A 24,030-nucleotide genomic window follows, 5' to 3' on the forward strand; every position below is an offset into this window, starting at 1 on the left:
CGAAGAAAACGTGTAAAAAAATAAATAAATAAAAATAAAAATACAGTACAGCAATAGATGTAACATGCTACTGACAGCCTTCATCTTCTCATCATCAACGACACAACAGTGTTGTCCTGTTTTTTTTTTTCTTACCGTTTGGTCGGCACGTGAACGCACCATCCACGCTCTGTCTGTGAGGCTGAGCAGTGCGCATGCCCGCTCAGGGACTCGGTCGCGCTCATCAGCAACGCACCGTTATCCGGGCCGGGCTGTCATCTACTGACCGTCTCCTTCAGACAACCGTTACCTCTCCCTCAGCCACAGACGAGGGGCCTCGTCTGTCCTCCCAGTGAGACAAACGCACAACAGACCTGGTGTTTAATTCAACCCGGAGAAGCAGCGTCCACGGAGGGGTTTTCTGCAGTTTGAAGACGGTACAAGGTTTGTTTGTTTGTTTGTGTGCGCTCATTCATTCTCTGTCACCGTGCGACATCACTGCTAATTTAGCAAGCTAACCGTTGCTATGCACTCATTACAGGCTAATAAAACATTTTCAGCCACACACTAATTAGAACTTATCTTTTTCCCAGCTCGTGCTTTTAACGCCAGAGCTGGTTTAATTAATAGGCTCACTGTATAAGCTCATAGTTGACTAGCTAAGCTCTTGTTATGCTAACGTGTGCTGTTTGGGATTGGCGCGCCGTCCACTGAGCTACAGTAGCATCAGCTAGCGGAGCAGGTGCTGCGGTCAGAGCCGTGCATCTAAATAATAAAAAAAGAGTTTGGACATCGCACTGCTCCGTGGCAGCCATGTTGGCTCTACGGTCCTGTCCTCTGACCCCTGTAGTAGTTATTACATCTTTTCGATAATAAGCCTTTCTTCCACAGTGATAACAATCAGATAAAGGCGTCCTGTTGATGTTAAATGTCAAGGAGGGGCTGTGGGTGATGCTGCCGCAGTATACTTAGGCTAACTGTGTTAAATAGGAGCACTGAAACTCAATTTGAGATAGAGACGGACATTGTAGCTGGTTTTATTAGATACATTTGTAATGGGGCCTGCACTCCCCTGCTTTCCTACAGCTGTTGACTGCAGTGAAGTTAGTTTGAAGTTGGATATTTGACAGACATTCGCTCACTCACTCGCTTCTCAATATATTAAAAATCCATATAAAATATTAGATGTGTTCAAATGCAATAAAAACAGGTGTGTCTCATAGAGGAGGCTTAGCTCTACCATCCTGTGTCGATTTTGAGCCAACAGGTCACATGACCTAGGAGTTATTGAGCTATAATGCTCATATTTACAGTATAAAATACATTAAAAATTCATATAAAATATTTAATGTGTTTAAATGCAATAAAAACAGGTGTGTGTCATAGAGGAGGCTTAGCCCTACCATCCTGTGTTGATTTTGAGCCAACAGGTTACATGACCTGAGAGTTATTGAGCTCTAATGCTCATATTTACAGTATAAAATACATTAAAAATTCATATAAAATATTAAATGTGTTTAAATACAATAAAAACAGGTGTGTCTCATAGAGGAGGCTTAGCCCTACCATCCTGTGTTGATTCTGAGTCAACAGGTCACATGACCTAGGAGTTATTGAGCTATAATGCTCATATTTACTGTATAAAATATATAAAATATTCATATAAAATATTAAATGTGTTTAAATACAATAAAAACAGGTATGTCTCATAGAGGAGGCTTAACCCTACCATCCTGTGTTGATTTTGAGCCAACAGGTCACATGACCTAGGAGTTATTGAGCTATAATGCTCATATTTACAGTATAAAATACATTAAAAATTCATATAAAATATTAAATGTGTTTAAATACAATAAAAACAGGTGTGTGTCATAGAGGAGGCTTAGCTCTACCATCCTGTGTTGATTTTGAGCCAACAGGTCACATGACCTGGGAGTTATTGAGCTATTAATGCTCATATTTACTGTATAAAATATATAAAATATTCATAAAAAATAGTAAATGTGTTTAAATGCAATAAAAACAGGTGTGTGTCATAGAGGAGGCTTAGCCCTACCATCCTGTGTTGATTTTGAGCCAACAGGTCACATGACCTGAGAGTTATTGAGCTCTAATGCTCATATTTACAGTATAAAATACATTAAAAATTCATATAAAATATTTAATGTGTTTAAATGCAATAAAAACAGGTGTGTGTCATAGAGGAGGCTTAGCCCTACCATCCTGTGTTGATTTTGAGCCAACAGGTTACATGACCTGAGAGTTATTGAGCTCTAATGCTCATATTTACAGTATAAAATACATTAAAAATTCATATAAAATATTAAATGTGTTTAAATACAATAAAAACAGGTGTGTGTCATAGAGGAGGCTTAGCTCTACCATTCTGTGTTGATTTTGAGCCAACAGGTCACATTAATTTTTTTATATATTTTATACAGTAAATATGGGTGTTAGAGCTCAATAACTCCCAGGTCATGCGACCTGTTGGCTCAAAATCAACACAGAACAGAAGATCTAAGTCTCCTCTATGACACACACCCGTTTTTATTGCATTTAAACACATTTACTATTTTATATGAATTTTTAATATATTTTATACAGTAGGCTAAATATGAGCATTAGAGCTCAATAACTCCCAGGTCATGTGACCTGTTGGCTCAAAATCAACACAGGGTGCAGAGCTAAGCCTCCTCTATGAGACACACCCGTTTTTATTGCATTTAAACACATTTACTATTTTATATGGATTTTTGATTTATTTTATACTGTAAATATGAGCATTATAGCTCAATAACTCCTAGGTCATGTGACCTGTTGGCTCAAAATCAACACAGGATGGTAGGGCTAAGCCTCCTCTATGAGACACACCTGTTTTTATTGTATTTAAACACATTTAATATTTTATATGAATTTTTAATGTATTTTATACTGTAAATATGAGCATTAGAGCTCAATAACTCTCAGGTCATGTGACCTGTTGGCTCAAAATCAGCACAGGGTGGTAGAGCTAAGCCTCCTCTATGACACATACCTGTTTTTATTGCATTTAAACACATTTACTATTTTTTATGAATATTTTATATATTTTATACAGTAAATATGAGCATTAATAGCTCAATAACTCCCAGGTCATGTGACCTGTTGGCTCAAAATCAACACAGGATGGTAGAGCTAAGCCTCCTCTATGACACACACCTGTTTTTATTGCATTTAAACACATTAAATATTTTATATGAATTTTTAATGTATTTTATACTGTAAATATGAGCATTATAGCTCAATAACTCCTAGGTCATGTGACCTGTTGGCTCAAAATCGACACAGGATGGTAGGGCTAAGCCTCCTCTATGAGACACACCTGTTTTTATTGTATTTAAACACATTTAATATTTTATATGAATTTTTAATGTATTTTATACTGTAAATATAAGCATTAGAGCTCAATAACTCTCAGGTCATGTAACCTGTTGGCTCAAAATCAACACAGGGTGCAGAGCTAAGCCTCCTCTATGACACACACCTGTTTTTATTGCATTTAAACGAATGTAATATTTTATATGGATTTTTGATTTATTTTATACTGTAAATATGAGCATTAGAGCTCAATAACTCTCAGGTCATGTAACCTGTTGGCTCAAAATCAACACAGGATGGTAGAGCTAAGCCTCCTCTATGAGACGCACCCGTTTTTATTGCATTTAAACACATTTACTATTTTATATGGATTTTTGATTTATTTTATACAGTAAATATGAGCATTATAGCTCAATAACTCCTAGGTCATGTGACGTGTTGGCTCAAAATCAACATAGGATGGTAGGGCTAAGCCTCCTCTATGAGACACACCTGTTTTTATTGCATTTAAACGAATGTAATATTTTATATGGATTTTTGATTTATTTTATACAGTAAATATGAGCATTATAGCTCAATAACTCCTAGGTCATGTGACCTGTTGGCTCAAAATCAACACAGGATGGTAGGGCTAAGCCTCCTCTATGAGACACACCTGCTTTTATTGTATTTAAACACATTTAATATTTTATATGAATTTTTAATGTATTTTATACTGTAAATATGAGCATTAGAGCTCAATAACTCTCAGGTCATGTGACCTGTTGGCTCAAAATCAGCACAGGGTGGTAGAGCTAAGCCTCCTCTATGACACATACCTGTTTTTATTGCATTTAAACACATTTACTATTTTTTATGAATATTTTATATATTTTATACAGTAAATATGAGCATTAATAGCTCAATAACTCCCAGGTCATGTGACCTGTTGGCTCAAAATCAACACAGGATGGTAGAGCTAAGCCTCCTCTATGACACACACCTGTTTTTATTGCATTTAAACACATTAAATATTTTATATGAATTTTTAATGTATTTTATACTGTAAATATGAGCATTATAGCTCAATAACTCCTAGGTCATGTGACCTGTTGGCTCAAAATCGACACAGGATGGTAGGGCTAAGCCTCCTCTATGAGACACACCTGTTTTTATTGTATTTAAACACATTTAATATTTTATATGAATTTTTAATGTATTTTATACTGTAAATATAAGCATTAGAGCTCAATAACTCTCAGGTCATGTAACCTGTTGGCTCAAAATCAACACAGGGTGCAGAGCTAAGCCTCCTCTATGACACACACCTGTTTTTATTGCATTTAAACGAATGTAATATTTTATATGGATTTTTGATTTATTTTATACTGTAAATATGAGCATTAGAGCTCAATAACTCTCAGGTCATGTAACCTGTTGGCTCAAAATCAACACAGGATGGTAGAGCTAAGCCTCCTCTATGAGACGCACCCGTTTTTATTGCATTTAAACACATTTACTATTTTATATGGATTTTTGATTTATTTTATACAGTAAATATGAGCATTATAGCTCAATAACTCCTAGGTCATGTGACGTGTTGGCTCAAAATCAACATAGGATGGTAGGGCTAAGCCTCCTCTATGAGACACACCTGTTTTTATTGCATTTAAACGAATGTAATATTTTATATGGATTTTTGATTTATTTTATACAGTAAATATGAGCATTATAGCTCAATAACTCCTAGGTCATGTGACCTGTTGGCTCAAAATCAACACAGGATGGTAGGGCTAAGCCTCCTCTATGAGACACACCTGCTTTTATTGTATTTAAACACATTTAATATTTTATATGAATTTTTAATGTATTTTATACTGTAAATATGAGCATTAGAGCTCAATAACTCTCAGGTCATGTGACCTGTTGGCTCAAAATCAGCACAGGGTGGTAGAGCTAAGCCTCCTCTATGACACATACCTGTTTTTATTGCATTTAAACACATTTACTATTTTTTATGAATATTTTATATATTTTATACAGTAAATATGAGCATTAATAGCTCAATAACTCCCAGGTCATGTGACCTGTTGGCTCAAAATCAACACAGGATGGTAGAGCTAAGCCTCCTCTATGACACACACCTGTTTTTATTGCATTTAAACACATTAAATATTTTATATGAATTTTTAATGTATTTTATACTGTAAATATGAGCATTATAGCTCAATAACTCCTAGGTCATGTGACCTGTTGGCTCAAAATCGACACAGGATGGTAGGGCTAAGCCTCCTCTATGAGACATACCTGTTTTTATTGTATTTAAACACATTTAATATTTTATATGAATTTTTAATGTATTTTATACTGTAAATATGAGCATTAGAGCTCAATAACTCTCAGGTCATGTAACCTGTTGGCTCAAAATCAACACAGGATGGTAGGGCTAAGCCTCCTCTATGACACACACCTGTTTTTATTGCATTTAAACACATTAAATAATTTATATGAATTTTTAATGTATTTTATACTGTAAATATGAGCATTATAGTTCAATAACTCCTAGGTCATGTGACCTGTTGGCTCAAAATCGACACAGGATGGTAGAGCTAAGCCTCCTCTATGAGACACACCTGTTTTTATTGCATTTGAACACATCTAATATTTTATATGGATTTTTAATATATTGAGAAGCGAGTGAGTGAGCGAATGTCTGTCAAATATCCAACTTCAAACTAACTTCACTGCAGTCAGCTGTTGATGATGTTGTAGATGTACCATGTGATAACCATAGACTGTAAAAAGTGATAACTAGTTTCATTCCGTAAAATGAGCGCCTACTTTTATTACAAATGGACTTGAGATTTGTAAAAAAAAAAAAAAAAAAAAAAAAAAAAAGTGTCACCAATTTATCTGAGTTTATTATCAGGTTATGTCTGAATGTTGTAGGAGTATTATCCAAACATTCCTGATGTCTATAATCAGCATCAGCATACAAGGCTAAGGTACTATATCTGTCTCATGAGCAAATAGCCAGAAGCTGATTCCCAGAAATCATAAAATTGTAATAATTATGTCAGAGAACAATATTGATTTCCCCCCTTCCCCCTAGTGAATTGTCTGAATTTGAAGTATTAACCTTTCCACCTCCATTGAGTTGTAAGTTATAGACTTGTCATGTAGGTTGATTGATATGTTGCATTCAGTCAGGGAAGGTTTTTCCTTAGTGTGGAAGTTGTTGTAATGTGGGCAATATAAAAGCTGAATAAAAATCTGTTAAAGACTGTCTTCATATCTAAGCAGCTGAGACTTCACTCAGGTGTTATTCTGGGGAGCAGTTTGCTCTTCATGGACCCCAAATAAAGTTCTGAGTTAGAAGGAAATACACAGACTTGATCTTTCAACTGCGACTCCTCAATGCCGGTCAGAGTCAAGAAGTCTCTCAACACCCCACTGATTTGAACGTGACCTCTTTATATACTACATTCTGCATAGTGAAAGTATAGTGCTCAAGATATTTCTTCTTCTAAGTAGATTTTTAACAGCAAACTTGCAAACTGTTTTACATTTTAAATGTTTTCTATCAGAATCCATTTTTTTCCGCTGCGTCCTCCCGTGAGTGATGTGGCCAAGATTTCTCAAATGAGTCCTTTTGATCCTCCTGCGCTCTGATGTTAGCAAATAGGACAACGCCAGTGTGGGAATTAAAGTTAATTAGGAATTAAGGAAAGCGTGCTGCTGTGCTGTCTGCAGAGATGCTCTTCATTTCCTGCTGCTCCCAACAACAGCGAGCAGGTGTGGCCCGATCAATAGGAGGTCATTGAAGCTGTTGTTCGCTTGTAACAGATCTCTGAGTCGTGCCATTATTCAGCAGGTTGTCTTTACATTTTCACATGCGCATAATTAGGAGCAGACACACAAGGATTGCAATCCTTTGCATGTACAAATGCAACAAATTAGCATTAGTAAAGCCCATGTAGTGAAGAGGGGGTAATGTAATTTCAAAGTGGCTGTATGGTGCAGATTTAAAAGCACAGATGTTTTTTTTTTGGTGTATTCCCCAGAGGGAGCCTTGCTTTGTTTTAATTAGTAGAAATGCATCACAACAGAGAAGAGGCAGACTTACTAGTGTCTTTTTAGGTAAAGGGTGGCACGTATTTGAGATAAGATTGTATCTGAGGACATGCCACACCAAAAGTAGCCACTGCACTCGTGTGGCCTCCATGTCTTCTGTTTTTCTCCTACCTACACCCTCTTATCTCTCCATCCTTTTACGCACTTGCATTCTCTATTTTTACCATTGACCCCTCCCCCCCGTCATCGCTTGCTTCCATAAATAACATCTGTCTCACACACACCTGCCTCTCCCTCCTCCCTCCCTCCCTCCCACACCACACCCTCCTCGCTGACACCACACTCACACCCCGAATCTCCTCCCCGCAGATGAAGCTGGACAGGGGATGGATGTGGCGTATGCTGCTGCTGTCCTCCCTGGCCGTGGCTGCAGTCACGGCCCAGGAGAGGCTGGAGGAGGCCGATGCCGCAGATGCTGATGAAGATATGGGCCTGGACGAGGAGTTAAACGTCCTTATGGCAGAAGAGGAGGAGGAGGAGGCGACAGTGATGGATGAAGAGCAGTCTGAGGAGAAAGAGGAGCAGAGCAAAGAAAGTGGCGAAGGCGGCAAGGCTGAAATGGATGGAAATGTCTCCTTCCAGGTTAGTCCACACAAAGGTTATAAGTGAAATTAAAAAAAATTATAATCAAGATTTTGATTTAAAGGGACACTTCACCCAAAATTGATAATTCACCAATCATCTTCTACTCAATGTCATGCCAAGAAAGGGTTTGGGGAACTTTTGGATTCATCAAAACCTTTTGGAGTTCCGGGGGGGTCAGGCTGGCAACGGATTTTCATATAATGGCGGCGAATGGAGTTCACTTTTGAATTGTCCAAAACACACACTATGAAACATCCAGATACCTCCATACTGCTCGTCTGTACTGACCCATGTGTCCTGAAGCTGCAACATGAAAAAGTTGATATTTGATTTCTGTTTTTAGCCTTGATGTAGCAGTAGCTCCCAGTGGCTCTGTTGATGTTTGTGCGGATGCATGAGATTTGCTGCGAGATGTTCTTTCGTGTTTACATCATATGGTTTACAACAGGGGTCATCAACTATATTTGTTGAAGGGCCAGAATTTTTCTCAACAGACATCTTGGGGGCCGGACATTCAAATAGGCCGAGATTGAAATTAAATTCACCTTTTTGCCTAATAATTTATTTGTTTATATTCTATTTTACCTGTAAGCTCATAATTTTCATTTATACATATCTTTGGTGTTTGGTATGATATAAAATGAAAAATCTTGACAGCTGGACTTTCAGATACTCCCAAAGGCTGGAGCTTTACACTGCTGACCTGCCCTGTGATTTTCAGCCTAAATATGAAAGGAGGCTGACAATCGGTTCTGATGACACAAATCAGTAGTCCTGAGTAGTTAGTAGGGTTTCTCTTCTATAATACACATTCTACATCTCAGAGGCGACGTTTTTCCACACATGGACAGAGCTCAGTGCGAAACAGTAGGAGAGACACAGGCCGAGGGGGAACCGGGACACAACACCGGAGGGAGAAGCAGGTCCGTGCAGCTGTGCGTCGCACGGACGTGCACAAAAAAAAACAACAACAACCGCGTGGCATCAAACACGCGCTGCTACCGCATCGTTTTTGGGTTGTGAGCGTGCATGACACGCATCTACACTGAATGGGTTTGGGTGCGTGTCCCAGCGCATTGACTTGCAGGCGCACACCAACAGAGACCGAGAAATATAATAGCTACTTGTTAACTATTAGAACTCAGTCGCAGGCCGGATTGGGCCGCCAGTTGATGATCACTGGTTTACAACAACGTACGAACATCTTTGGGATGTTTCATAGTGTGTGTTTTGGACGATTCAAAAGTGAACTCTATCCAGCCGGACCCCCCCTGGAACTCCAAAAGCGTTTTGATAACTCTAAAAATTCTCCGAACCCTTCCTTGGCATGACGGTGAGTAGAAAATTGGTGAATTATGAATTTGGGGGAAGTATCCCTTTAAGTCACTCAAACTAGTGATTTACTAATGAATTACTTGTCAATAACATGTACTTATGTTCTTATTCTCAGGTAACGTACACAACTCCTGTTCCCACTGGAGAGGTGTACTTTGCTGAGACGTTTGATGACGGGACACTGGGAAGGTACTGACACTGACGGTCACAAGCTGTTACAAATACCTCATACATTTTAGATGAATAGTGGAGCACAGGCACCTCCAGTGCTATCGAGTGACCAGGATAAACTTACACAATCAGCGTGTTTGTGTGTCTTTGCCAATTCTTCTGAGAAAGTTAAATGTTGTATGTTGTTGATCCTCACAGGTGGCAGCAGTCAAAGACGGTCAAGGGGGACGCAGATGATGATGTGGCCAAATACGATGGTTAGTTACGGTTTCTCCCTTTTCTAATGGACACCTCATTATTTTCTGTGATGTAGATAAGAGAGATATTTACAACCATGGTTTTTTATTGGTCATAATAACATTATTTGGGAGCAGAATGCTGAGAGAGGAGGCCACAGTACCTCGTCAAAAAACACGAGATGTGTCTGTTGACTGTTTCTTGCTTCTGTTTCTAGGAGAGTGTCTGCAACCTTTTACAGCGTGATAACCCGTTGTCTGACTATCCTCTGTGCAGGGAAGTGGGCTGTGGAGCAGCTGAAGGAGAACAAAGTTCCAGGAGACCAGGGCCTCGTGCTCAAGTCCCGGGCCAAACACCACGCCATTTCCGCAATGCTGGAGAAAGCCTTTGTCTTCCAGGATGAGCCACTGGTCGTACAGTGAGTTCAAACATGTATAGACACACTTTGTTCATGCCAGTGGAGTCATATGTCTACTATCTACTGCTAGTAAATATATGAGTGCCCATTTCAAATCTGATGACACCCAGGACTTGTTGAATTGTTTTGTTGGGTTTTTGTTGCAGGTATGAGGTGAATTTCCAGGATGGTATTGACTGTGGTGGAGCATACATCAAGCTGCTTTCAGACAGTGGTGATCTTAGCTTGGTTAGTTGACATGTTTTATTCCACCCTACTGTCTGAACAGGGTAAAAACGATCCATATTTCAACTAAACAGACTCAGCATTTTTTTTTTTTTTAATTCAACACTTGCACCTTCTGCGCTGTAGGAGCAGTTCCACGACCGTACACCATACACCATCATGTTTGGACCGGACAAATGCGGCGAGGACTACAAGCTGCACTTAATCTTCCGACACCAGAATCCTCTGAATAAAGACCTGGAGGAGAAGCACGCTAAGAGGGCCGACGTCGACCTCAAGAAGTTCTACATTGACAAAAAGACCCACCTCTACACACTAGGTAACTCCTGAAACTTATTGGGAAAGAATGCATTCATGTTGTGTGTTGTTGCCGTGCAGTATCCATTGATTTCATAATACTGAAACAATTCTTCAGACAGAATAAATCTATTCACAAATTCTGCATTCTTCTCTGTCGTCAGTCCTGAACCCAGACAACAGCTACGAGATGTTTATCGATCAGTCCAGTGTGAGCCGTGGGAACCTGCTGCACGACGTGGTGCCACCAGTCAACCCCCCCAAAGACATGGACGACCCCAACGACTCCAAGCCTGAGGACTGGGACGAGAGGGCCAAGATCCCTGACCCCGAAGCCGCCAAGCCCGATGACTGGTGACTGCAACCTCCACAGACTTTGTTTCAGATTCAACATGTCTAAATGTAAAGGTTTTGTTGACCTTGGTAAGTAACAAACATTGATGTGTGTGCCGTGCGTCAGGGATGAGGATGCACCTGCCAAGGTCGAGGATCCCGACGCTCTGAAGCCTGAGGGCTGGCTGGATGACGAGCCAGAGTTTGTCTCTGACCCCAGTGCTGAGAAACCAGAAGACTGGTAAATACACTCACTGTCAACAACAAACCCACAACCAGCTTTTTTCAGCTATGATGAGGATATGAAGAAAAGGTTCAGTCTGACAGCTGTCCTCTCTCTCTCTCTCTCTCTGTGTGCAGGGATGAGGACATGGATGGAGAGTGGGAGCCACCACAGGTTCCCAACCCAGCCTGTGAGACGGCCCCTGGCTGCGGGGAGTGGAAGCGCCCCATGATCAACAACCCTCTGTACAAGGGCAAGTGGAAAGCCCCACTGGTGGACAACCCCAACTATCAGGTAACAACTGCTTTTGGCTTCTTAAAGCATCATTTTATGTTATGTTATATTACGGTATATTGCGTTCCGTTCTGTTACAGTGTTTCCCATTCATAGACCAATGTGATGTGTGGCGCAGCGCCACAGAACCAAGACCAAGCGCCACAAATTGATTCTGCTTTTTTTTCTATCAACGCAATATCGATCCGCTCACTCCCCCCCCGTTGGACGATCCACTACCGCCACAGTCTCCTTGCAAACCTGTGGGAAACACTGTGTTATGTTATGTTATGTTATATCATATTGCATTATATTACGTTATGTTATATTATAATGGGTTATGTTATGTTATGTTATATTGTGTTACATTGCATTATGTTATGTTATTATTAATAATACCAAAATATGTATTATTCATAATATATGTTTATATTTTGGGTCCAGAAAGATCAAACAAAGACCATGGTAACTGATCTGTTTATAACTCTTGAGTTTTCTGTCAGTGGTGTTATCATGAATAATACTCTGTGTTACATACACACACACACACATCCTGTGTGATCTGGCTGCAGATGAAAACATCTTGCGGTCTTTTTAATTTCCCGTGTCTTCTCCCAAGGGGGTCTGGAAGCCTCGTAAGATCGATAACCCGGATTACTTCGAGGACCTGCAGCCGTTCAGGATGACACCTGTCAGAGCTCTGGGCCTGGAGCTGTGGTCCATGACCTCAGATATCTACTTTGATAACTTCATCATCACCTCTCACAAGGAGGTGGCCGACCGTTGGGCCTCCGACAGCTGGGGACTGAAGAAACTGGTGGCCAGTGCTAACGAGGTCTGTGTGATTGAAGGGTAGCGCATTTACACACACACACACTTACATCCACACTGCAGTATACTGTGCCACAAGGCTGTCAGTCTCTGTGGGGGAAAGGTTTACAATCGCTCACTGCCTTTGCTCTCCGGTCTCTCTTGTCTTTGCTCACCTCTCAGCCGGGAATTTTTGCTCAGCTGATGTTGGCGGCGGAGGAGCGACCGTGGCTCTGGGTGGTCTACATACTGACAGTGGGGCTGCCCATAGGACTGGCTGTGCTCTTCTGTTGGCCAAAGGTACTATGAAGCTGTGTTATTGATTCATCTTTTTATTAGTGATCATATATTTTTTGGAGAAGGTCTCTAGAAATGCCTCTAAATCCTCTCTCTCTGTCCCAGAAATCAGAAGATGAGTACGTGTACAAGAAGGTGGATGCGCCCCAGGCTGGTATAGAGGAGGAGGAGGAGGAAGAGGAAGAGGAGGCAGCGGCAGAGGAGGAAGACAAAGCTGCTGGGGAAACAGAGGGAGCAGCAGCCGCAGGTAAGACTCTTCTTCTCCTGGTGTTGTCTTGGCCACGGCGCTGTGCATCGTGACCTTCACTGTCATCACCTTTACTGCCCTATAAATACCACAGAAAAAGCTGAGGAGGAGGAGGAGGAGGAAGAGGAGGACGGCGGCGCAGACGCAGCAGGGGACAATCTAGAGGGGGATGATGATGAAGAAGAAGAAGAAGAAGAAGAGGAAGAAGAAGAAGAGGAGGAGGAGGACGAGGAGGAGGAAGAGGAGGAAGAAGAAGAGGAAAGCAAAGCCCCAGAGAGAACATTAGAGGATGAGGTTGGTGTTATTTGAGTTGTTGTTACCTACATGATCTGATGGTGCTCCTAGATATCTGAGGTTGCACTGCACTCTGGGAATTAATAGCTGGAGCCACATCGTCAGATTTCATGACCTACGTTCACTTCATATCACATATACAGTAGGTACGTACAGGCTACACATTATCCACAGAGCATTGTCCAATCAGCAGTTAGCTGGCACCACGTCCATATGATGTTTTAGCGCAACAGTTTTAAAGTTTTTCTATCTTTCCTTCTCTTTTTAGGTCCATTAGTTTCATTATAAGGTTCAACATTTTACCAATATATGGAAAAGAAATAATTTTACCTGTGTGAAATATTTCTATAAAAATATACTCACTTTCACAGTAATATCATGAGAGCATCTCTTGCAAGTCACTCAGATGATTTGTTTGTCCTGAAAGTTTGATTGGGAGCTTCTTGTTTTAAAACATGTTTAATACAGTTTAAAGGTCCAGTGTGTAATAATTGGCAACATTGGCCATGTTTGTATGGCAGCCCGAACGGGAAATCCAGCCAGCCAGAGAGCACAGTTCGTGAGTTTCGCGTTCATAAATAAACCAACAAAGAAGAAGGCGGAAGGAAAGAAGGAGTAGGAAACAGCAGACATATCGCAAAATTGTTTAGATCTTCACCTCATCGCTCCATTCTCCTGAAATAGTCCCAGTCGTCCCAGTACAAACTAGAATCTGAACGCTAGGTATCACAGTTCTACCCCCATTTTACACACTGTACCTTTAACACAGATCTACTTATATATTATTATTATTATACTTATATTAAACTGATGTCTGAGGTTCTGAGATCAGGGAAAGAACATCATGTTTGTATTAGTCTCCCAAGGTCTCAGAGGCAGCAGGTCATCATGGTTTTTCTACTTTCATGTGATTGTAGTGCAAAGATCTTCAAGGCTCGTGTTTTACACTTTTCTGGTGTTTTTAGTTTTTATATCCATAAGGAGATACATACTGTACTTCTAAGAACCAAAAACCACCTCACTGCAGTTTTATATCTCCTCTTTCAGGCTCCTCTCTGGAGCTCTAGCAACAACTGGTTCAGGAGCCAATGAGAAGAGAGGAAGCTCTGAACCTGAGGGTTCAACTTGCAGAGTTTCTGCAAATGTCATATTAATTAAACTCAATTCACTGACTGCTTATATCAACAAAGGGCCACATGACAAGTTGTATGTGGTAATTGCAATTCCCCCAACCCTTACAGAACTTTGTAATGACTTTGTATCATGCTCATTGTTTTGGTTTTTGGCTGCAGCTTTAATGTTATTATTCCTGCTGATAAGCATTGATTCCTGCTGCAGCTATTTTCAGCCAAAAACCTCTAAACCCCTCAGTACAGTCTGTGCTCAGCACCAAAGAGCAGACACACAAAACTGAAGTTGGTGAACTGTCAGGCCAGAAACACAATTCTGCTTCAGTTTCGCAGTGTTTGTCTGTTGTTTAAAGTGTGTTAATATATTTGATTTGTGTCCACAACTTGTTTCCACTGCCCCCAAGTGGCTGAAAGATCTTTCTATATCCGATCAATGTTGTATGTAGTTTAATTTCAGACAGGACTGTGTATCGCATCACTCACGTGAGACAAACCAACAAAGCACACTCAATGAAATATGGAGATACATTTGTGTCTTTATTATTCATATTCATATTCAAAAGTTGATTCAAACAAAAACGATATTTTCCGTCAAAACAAACTTCACTTGAGACCCCAAAAATGCGTTTGAACCCTTTTTTTTCTCCTTTGATTGAAAAGGTTTTTTTTGATTGAAGTGAGTTATTATTAGATTTTTGTTTAAATCAACTTTTTTTTTTCAATTTCGAATAATAGACACAAATGTATCTCCATAGTGAAATAGAGCTACTTTACTCTAGTTGAATAGTTTCTGCAGGTTTAGAGGACATCCTCGGCTCCAGATGCATTAAAATGTCCTCAGTAACCCCTCATGGACCCACAAGTTTTACATTAATAAACTCACTGATATTGTCGGAGCCAGTGCAGACAACACACAGAACAGGATCATTCACCCCCCTCCCTTTGTTTAGACGACTTTCCTGCTCTGACGCTGTGTGTGTCCTTGCGCGTGGTGAGAAATGTGCACAGCCAGGGAGTTTGACGGCTCTTGTTTTCATTTTCAGTGATCGCACTATAAAGAACGATAATGAATTTCTCTCTATTTGACATTTCTTGGACTTCATGAAACGTCCATTAATACAATTGTGACTGACTGTGGACTTTTGTGAACCACCTGGTACAGTCGGTGGCAAATACAATATTAATGTGTTTTACATCTCATTGAATGTGTCCTTTTCCTTCGTCTTTGTCCCACAGCCAAAGGAGGGAGGGGACGTCGGTGAAGAGAGCAACAAACAAGCTGTGAGGAAGAGGAGGGTACGGAAAGACTGAAGAGGTGAAGCCCACGCCTACTGTCTCCCTCCCAATGGAAAGGAGGTGGAAGGGCTGTACCTGCTGCTGCCCCCCCCTCACACACACACACACACACACACTCTTTGAGCGGAGCAGCATGTGATTCCTCCAAACCGACCGGCAGCCTGCATTCACCCTGGCTGCCCCATCCATGTGTCCTCCATCCCTCGGCTACACCCCCCCCCCCCCCCCCCCCCCCTACACATCCCATCTGCTCGTTCAACCATCAGATGACTTCCATGGACATTTTGTGCATTTAGCTGTTTTCCCTCCTCTCTCCTGAGCTTCCATTCTTTCATTCCTCTCTCTCTTCTATAAGCCATTGCTGTCAAAATGCCTGTCAGCCTGAAACCCCCTCCCCCGACCCCCAAACGCCTCTTCCACCTCTGTTCCTGTTCAGCCCGTCTACACTGTCAGTCTTCTTCTCTCTGAGTAACGCACCATCATAGATCTAGCACCCCCCCCCCCCCCCCCCCCCCTCTGAGAGCGAAGGCAGCGCCGGGCGTCCGCTGTCCATAGCTGGTTGTTTGTACCATTTTACAGCATATCATAGGGGCCACATCTCAGAAGTTAGACTCTATTGTTGTGTCCTTTGTTTTTTTTTTAAAAGAACTTGTGCGAGGACACCGTTTGACAAAGTTCCCTCTTTGTTTGCAAATAGTTCGGGTTTGAGGAACAGGCCGGGAGGAGAGGGCGCCGGGCTGTGAGGAGAGGCTGTTTGAGATGTTACTGCCGTGTCAGGGCATTTCAGTGAGAAGTCGCCTCAGCTTAGGTTTAAAAGATTACCTCTTTAAAAAATGGATGTTCTGTTTAGATTTTAGCTAGGTGTCAGGAGCATCAGTTACTTTTATGTGTTTTTTACTAAGTTATCGTAATTTAAGACTTGAGGATTAGCACTGATAACCCTATTTATTGGTTTTTAAATTTGTTTGAAGCCAGTATGAATAAACATTAAATGATGCAGTGTTTTGAGTGACTTGAGGCAGTTTTCTTACATATGATATACCACTGGTGAGCTTAGTCTGAGCCCAGGCTTGTTAGGAAATATTTTTTAATAAAAACTGACACTGTCAGCGTCTGCAGCAAACACATTATCTTCAACACCTTGGCCATCAGTCGTCTAAAAGACAAAACAATGATGTGGATTTCTGCAGCTGGATATTAAACCTGTGAAGACATGTCTCATTCAGTCAGTCCACAGCAGCGCTTTCCTGTAACGTCTAGACGAGCTGGAGTTCAGATCTAGATCGTTGCCTCGGGAAAACGTTAACGCTAATTTATTTGTTTTATATTATTGTCTCAAGCTTTTGTAGTTCACATTCTGGCCATACGCTGGCAGATATCCCTGTTTACATTTGTTTGCAAATTGTACATTGCTCTTGAAAATAAAACTATTTAATACAAAGGAAATTTGGTCTGATCAAATGAAAGAAATCTTATTTTGGGGGGTGATGTTGTTTTTTCTTGATCTGCTGTCGGGTTGACAAAAGAGCCAGAGAATGAAGTGACCTTAGGTTTTTATTCAAACAAAACATTTAAAGGCAAAGGTGCAGGGTATCTACATACAAGACAAGATGGTACCAGGGTGTGGGTGGGTAGCATGTCACAAATTAATGAAATACTACTGTACAACTGTTGAATGAAAATATCAAATAAATTCAATAGATTACAGCATATACAGACTTTTAAAGTCTCCTGTAACCAGTAGTCTCTCCCTTTCCAAACTGAAGCCCCTTCCTTTTTTTTATAATCATATTTAATTGGTTTTCAACATCCAACCGAAGTCCCTTCCTGACATTTACATATTACAGTTTAAAGGGAATCAAAATGTTGGGATCACATGACTTTTCATCTCCATCTGCTGACGCAGGCAGCTGAGGCCTTGGAGGACACACCCTCCTCCACTGTAGAAAAAAAAGACATCAGCTCATTTTACGGTCAGACCCGTCCTCCAGCAGACAATGCATTCCAGGCCTGACTGATTGGATCAATAGCACTCAAGGCCTCTTTACTGCTTTTGTTTGTTGCAGTTACAGAGGAAAGCATCTCTCTTTTTCAGCCTTTACCTTTATCTACCCTCCTACTTGTGTCATCCAGCTTCCTCCTCCCTCATCACTATCGCGGGACACGAAAGGACATGAAATGTAACATGCAGGGTTTTGTCTCTGCCTTCATGAACTCTCCACTTCCTCGGCCTGTCTGTCTTCACAGTCATGTATGACTTTCATTTAAAGGGCAGATGTAAGTACAGAAAGTAAATGTTGTACCTTTGTGATTTAAAACTCAACCAACGGCAATAAAAACATCACTGATGTTTGATGAGACCTACATTATTACGTGCTAGTTAACACAACATTTAGTTTTTCATTCTCTGTGCTTTTACTTGAGTTGTTGCAGAGCTCTCCTTGGGGTCTGCATGTATCTAGTATCCATCTGCTAATGTCAAGAGGTTCTCAGTAGCTCCATCCATCCAGTCTGCACACTTTAAATAATGCCATTTCATTTGTTAGCCTAAACTATTCAACAAAAAGAAATTCATCTAAAAGGTATAGAAATGAAAACATGCCATCTAAATTTATTTCTTATTTTCAGTAATACTGTCCAGTTTTCCAGCTTTTAAGTGGAGGAAATTCATGCTTTGTATAGACATTAAGAGAGCTACCAAAAACTCAGATCCAGCTGACGTAGAAAATTGATTTACAAAATAAAAAATAAATAAAAGTAAATTAGTGTTGAGAATCAGGAGCACGGTCAAACAGCATTTGTAATATCTATGTTTGTTGAGGCCCACTTACGGATCGGTTGAGACAGGAGCACTGTTGAGAAAGCTACAGAAGTCAGAACTGTCCTCCAACAGAGAGTCAAGCAAGAGAAACATAACTAGGAATTATTTTACACATACTTCTTGGACAAAGAGAGTTAAGAAGAAACGTAAGGTACAAGTGACTCTTAACCACCACGTATACACACTCTGGTTATGTTGGTGTGTTAGTGATTACAGAGTGAAGTCTACCTCAGCTGTAGCGTGGAGAGGAGGCTGCTGCTAAACAGACCTGGGCCACACTGACATGACATGTTTGTCTAATTTTGAACCAACTGGACGGGTGAAGTCAGTTTATGGTTTGATTATTGAAATGTTAGTTTTAACTCGGGTGAGAGAGCTCAAATGTTAAACACAGAAAACACCCAGGTCTGCAGAGGAAACAAACCCCTCTCCATTTCTTCACAGTGGGTTTCCTCTCCCAGCTGCCGACCTGGGACTTCCCTTTTTTTTTTCTTCCCAGAGGGGGCGCTCACTTCCGTTTGCTCTTTGTGTCAGTGGTCTGGAAGACGCTGGAGGCCGACATGAGGTTCTCGATGTATTGACCGAGGACCTGGTTCTCTGACTTTAACTTCAGGTTCTCCTCCTTCACGGCGTCGACTCGTGCTGACAGGTCTGAGACGGGGAAAAAAACAATGAAATAAAACGCAGAATTCATCAATGTCAAGTAATTCAGCGACATCAGCTTTGTCTTTGGGGTCAGTTTATGCTGGAAAAGAATTGGTTCTGTGACAGGACGACCTCTCTCTATGGCGGGGTAAAGGTTTGTAGATGCAGTTCAAGAAAAGAGCTGCAACGGTTGATCAACTGTTTTATTCACAACTGACGATTGATTCATTATAATTCATGCACGTATCCCAAATCACTTCTTTGACTGCAGCCTCTCATATGAAGACATAAAGATTTAATGCTTCAACACAGAAGTGCGCAGAGAGGAAGTTTCTAAAGCTACTCAACCGTGTAGCTCTGACCAAGCAGTTCTGATGATGAGGCCTCATTAACTTACATCTACGTTGGGTTTGTTTTTACCTCACTGGCTCTATCAACAATAACACTGAAGAAGGTGAGTGAGTGTGTATAGCCATGATGAAATGAAATAGAAAACCGTTTCTTCACACGCCTACATCTTAAAAATATGTCAAATGTTTTGGGAAATAAAGGTATGTGTGTGTAGTTATCAGGGGGAAGATGAGATCTGCTACAGACATCTCCACGTATGAGAGAGTTTTCTGTGAAATGTTGTCTGCACCGGTTTTGTGTGTGAAAGAGATGAGGACGGAGCACTTTAAAGGGAAAGTTCAACATTTTGGCAAATTGGCTCATTGCCATAATCCCTATAGTTTTAGCAGTAGGTTCGTTGCCTTTAATTGTTGGTGCAAGCTGTTTTTAGAACGGCGGAGCAGAGCCGCGAGCTGCTCAGAGCTACGCTACGGAGGTTGGTTGGTTAGTTGGTTGGTTGGTTGGTTTACTTTATTAATCCCTCTGAAGGGAAATTGATTGTCACTCTGTACGTACAACATCCAACACACAATACTACAACATGACAAGCATTGACAACTCAGGCAGTACAATAAGTGCAATGCAATGCATTACTTAGCATAGCATACAACAGAAGCAACAATAATCAACAACAATGTTCATTAAAAAACTTCACTGCACCAGGTACAAAAGACCTCCTGAATCTTTCTGAGGAACATCTTGGCATCACCAGTCTGTTGCTAAAAGAACTCTTCAGTTCATGGAAGAAAACATAGAGTGGGTGGTCCTTATTGTGCAGAATGCACCAGAGTTTCCTCCCCACCCTCTTCTCCATGACCACCTCTAAGGAGTCAGGAGGCAAACCAATGATAGAACCTGCTTTTTTGATCACTTTGTTAATCCTGTGTCTGTCCTCAGACTTCAACCCCCACCCCCAGCAGACAACAGCATAAAAAAGCACACTAGCTAAAATACTATGAAAAAACACATTCAAGAGTGGCCTGCTAATGGGATTTTTTGGTTTCCCTCATCAAACTCATCAAATACACAATCCAACAACTCCAAAACGCTCTGGTGGACAAGTTGTGACCTGCACATTCACCACGCTATGAGATAATAACAGAACGTTACAGGACAGAGTTGTTTTAGAGGTAAATTCATGGAAAACCGTGTTCCTGTCGGGGGCAGTTTTTCAGCAAGCAGTCTCTGCATTTACCTCTAAAACAACTCCATCTCATAACGTTCCGTTATTATCTCATAGTGTGGTGAATGTGCAGGTCACAACTTGTCCACAAGAGCGTTTTGGAGTTGTTGGATTGTGTATTTGATGAGTTTGATGAGGGAAACCAAGAAATCCCATCAGCCTCCGTAGTGTAGCTCTGAGCAGCTCGCGGCTCTGCTCCGCTGTTCTAAAAATAGCTTGCACCGACAATTAAAGGTAACAAACCTACTGGTATGACTATAGGCAATGGGCCAATATGCCAAAATGTTGAACTATCCCTTTAAGGGACCTCTAATTTTAAAGAGCCTTCAGCTAATCAGAACATGCTGGACCCTGATCAGTGAAATACAGGTGGATATGCGTGTTTTACCTTCCAGCGTGTGCTGAAGCTCCAGAACTTGATTGATTAACCTCGTCTTCTCCTCCATCTCCACCTGGTTCTCCATGTCTCCTAAAATAAACACAATCAAGGATGTTGTTCAAATGCTTTTACAACGCACTGTCTCATGACTATTCCTGAAAGTCGTGAAAGCCTACCGTCTATGTCACAGTTCATGATGTTAAGCTCGTTCTCCTGTTTAGTATACAGGACTGCAGATTGACCGTCCACTGTGAAAAAAAACAAAAGAGACAAGACACTGTGAGTGCAATGTAGCAATCATGGATGTGAGGTGTCTAGTGCTGTAACTGTTGGGTTTAGTTAGTACTGTAGGTGATGGCCACAAGACACATCTGATTGATGACTTTTTTTCTGGTGAGAGCCAGAATGAGCCCAGATCATGGCCCAAGTCTAGCCTAAAATACATCCACATCCCGGGCTGATGCACGCTGTACCTGGGCCAGCTAGATGTTGTATGTGCAAGCCATAATTAATCCAGATGTTGTAGGTGAATCTGTCAGTTATGCTATGTGTGGCTGTCAGACGTATTCAGCCAAAGAAACAACAATATGTACATGACTTTGCTTGCTGCTACCAGGCTCAATGTGCCTCCACCATCCCATGTGTTGACTGTTAGATGTTCGATCTACCATGTGAGTAAACAGAGGTGTGTGTGTGTGTGTGTGTGTGTGTGTGTGTGTGTGTGTGTGTGTGTGTGTGTGTGTGTGTGTGTGTGTGTGTGTGTGTTGGTAGCAGGGTGAAGCAGACACCGCACCCAGGCTGTGAGCTGATGCTGACCCAACAACAACCACTGAAGTGACCGAGCCAACACTTCTTCAGATACAGGACCACGCCACTGTCTGTCTGTCTACTTCACAACAACCCCGTGTATTTCAACACCACACATCACAGCTGACATGGAGACTACAACAACAGTAGACCTACAACGTTGTGTGTGTGCATTGTAGCCTACTGAGTTGACAAAATACAATAACACAAACAGCTCATGGAGCCTGCAGCCTGTTAGCTGCTGCTGGGTCTCAGACACACAGACCGGGCAGACTCCCTATCAGCCCCCACAGCCGCCTAGGTATTACTGTAGGACTGTTAGGTGTGATTAAACACCGTGGGTCCTCAGTGAGCAGGCTGACAGTCAAACACTTTGACCAAAACTGGGCTAAACCGGAGCTGTCCGATAATGGACGCATGTACTCTAACTGTGTAAACTAGCTCTGCCGCGATTACTGTGTCAACAACAACTAGTTGTTCTACTAACTGTACATTGCACATTGTACACACTAAACTGTCTGATAAACACCATTATTACCGTGTCAGACATCTGGACATCGGCCAGGGAGCTGCTGCTAGCGGCTACAAGCTAACCGCTGCTACCAGCTAGCTCCGGCTTCAAATGTAAGAGCAAAGAAAATACTGCCTGGGCTTTATTTACCTGACATGTTCTGGTACACACTCACAACAAGGAGGTAACTGAGCCCGTCTACACTCACCGACAGCGAGAAATCACCGTGTAAACAACAACACACAACACACAGCAGCAGCGGCAGCAGCTCCGAGGCGGTGATGGGATGATGTTAGCTCAGCTCCACCATGGACGGCGTCATCAGCACCTCAGTGTGTGTGTGTGTGTGTGTGTGTCTGTGTGCAGCAGTAGTCGCTCCCTCTGTCGGTCGGGGTGGTCACTCACACACACACACACACACACACACAATCGTTGCAGTCCTAACAGATGCTCAGAGTCTTCCCCTGGTACAAATTCACACACATACCATACGCAGACATAGACATTGCAGCAGTTGGCGAACCTGACCAGTAGTGTCACAAAGAACTGACATCAATTTATACTATCCTGAGTGTGTGTGTGTGTGTGTGTGTGTGTGTGTGTGTGTGTGTGTTTTATCTATCTATCTAGATATCTATCTATCTATCTATCTATGGCAAGGTGAAGAGGGCCCGGGCGGGCTTCGAACCCCAGACTCCCAGGTAAAAGTCATGCTGCTAACCATTCGGCCAGAGGGACATCCCCTTGGCCAAGTAGCCAGGGGGCATGATCAACTGGAGGGTGTCAGGACCTGTCAACTGTCACATATAGCCTATATCGGTCTGCCTGCCTGCCTGCCTGTCTGTCTGCCTGCCTGTCTGTCTGTCTGTCTGTCTGTCTGTCTGTATGTCTATCTATCTTACAGTAATTGTGGTAAAGGAAAAACTAAAAATAAAGGTTTATTTTGAAAATCAAAACAAAATCTATCTATCTGTCTACAGGGCCGTTGCTAGGAATTCTAGGATTAGACTAGCTACTGGGGTTTTTGTGGGCCCTACTGGGCGCTGGGCCCCTAGAATTATCATCACCTTTCTCCCCTATACCAGGGCCTTGTCTGTCTATGTCTATCTGTCTGTCTGTCTGTCTGCATGCACAGTGTTTGCTGGCATTCATGTATGCATCTCTCTCTCTCTCTCTCTCTCTCTCTCTCTCTCTCTCTCTCTCTCTCTCTCTCTCTCTCTCTCTCTCTCTCTCTCTCTATCTCTCTCTCTCGTGTGTGTGTGGTATCCTTGCAGCGTCTGTGCTGTCTCTGCTCACTCTGAGGGATCCATATGCTGCTGCTCATTAGCCAAGCCAAACCCTGTGGACACTGCTGCTTCAGCCAATAGACTTCTACTTCCAGTCTATTCTGCCTCCATCTATTTCTCAGTCTGTCTTTTCCTCTCTGGTTTTGGTGCGTCTGTCTCCCCAAACCCTGCGAGAGATCGCAAGCTAAAAGTGTCAAAACTGTTGTGCTCCCAACTGCTAACATTTCTAAACATGTGCTCTCCAGCTCCCTCTGAAAAGACAGTTTGTTAAGGACAGAGCTGTGAGAACACACAAGTAGAACGTGTGATGGGAAAACACTAGCTCTGCCATTTTTATTTGTAATGATAAATGCTAAAATGGGTCAATGAAGCATCAGTAGCAAAAAAT

At 41.7% G+C, this 24,030-nt stretch overlaps 2 protein-coding genes across 3 annotated transcripts; one reads left to right on the plus strand and one right to left on the minus strand.

The window, feature by feature from the left end:
* The first annotated feature begins 213 nt into the window (after positions 1-213).
* On the plus strand, positions 214-16,043 carry clgn (calmegin). Of its 2 annotated transcripts, none has more exons than XM_084001201.1 (15): positions 214-423; positions 7,759-8,031; positions 9,485-9,558; positions 9,739-9,797; positions 10,054-10,195; positions 10,342-10,423; positions 10,547-10,739; positions 10,882-11,071; positions 11,178-11,291; positions 11,411-11,567; positions 12,166-12,381; positions 12,540-12,656; positions 12,759-12,900; positions 12,995-13,194; positions 15,561-16,042. In XM_084001201.1, the coding sequence occupies exons 2-15, from the start codon at positions 7,759-7,761 to the stop codon at positions 15,633-15,635; spliced, it is 2,034 nt and encodes a 677-aa protein (XP_083857327.1). In that variant the 5' UTR covers positions 214-423; the 3' UTR covers positions 15,636-16,042. The 2 variants fall into 2 exon arrangements, with proteins under 2 accessions (XP_083857327.1, XP_083857328.1); XM_084001202.1 differs by having other exon boundaries at positions 222-416; positions 15,561-16,043.
* Positions 16,044-17,167: 1,124 nt separating this feature from the next.
* Positions 17,168-22,705, minus strand: scoca (short coiled-coil protein a). The gene is made up of 4 exons (XM_083977050.1): positions 22,565-22,705; positions 21,215-21,286; positions 21,048-21,128; positions 17,168-19,092 (listed from the first exon to the last, which is right to left on the minus strand). Exons 2-4 carry the CDS (start codon positions 21,231-21,233, stop codon positions 18,950-18,952), a joined length of 243 nt encoding a protein of 80 aa, XP_083833176.1. The 5' UTR covers positions 21,234-21,286; positions 22,565-22,705; the 3' UTR covers positions 17,168-18,949.
* Between the last annotated feature and the right edge of the window lie 1,325 nt (positions 22,706-24,030).

The sequence above is a fragment of the Trachurus trachurus genome, assembly GCF_905171665.1.
Source record: "Trachurus trachurus genome assembly, chromosome: 1".
Classification (NCBI taxonomy): Eukaryota; Metazoa; Chordata; class Actinopteri; order Carangiformes; family Carangidae; genus Trachurus; species Trachurus trachurus.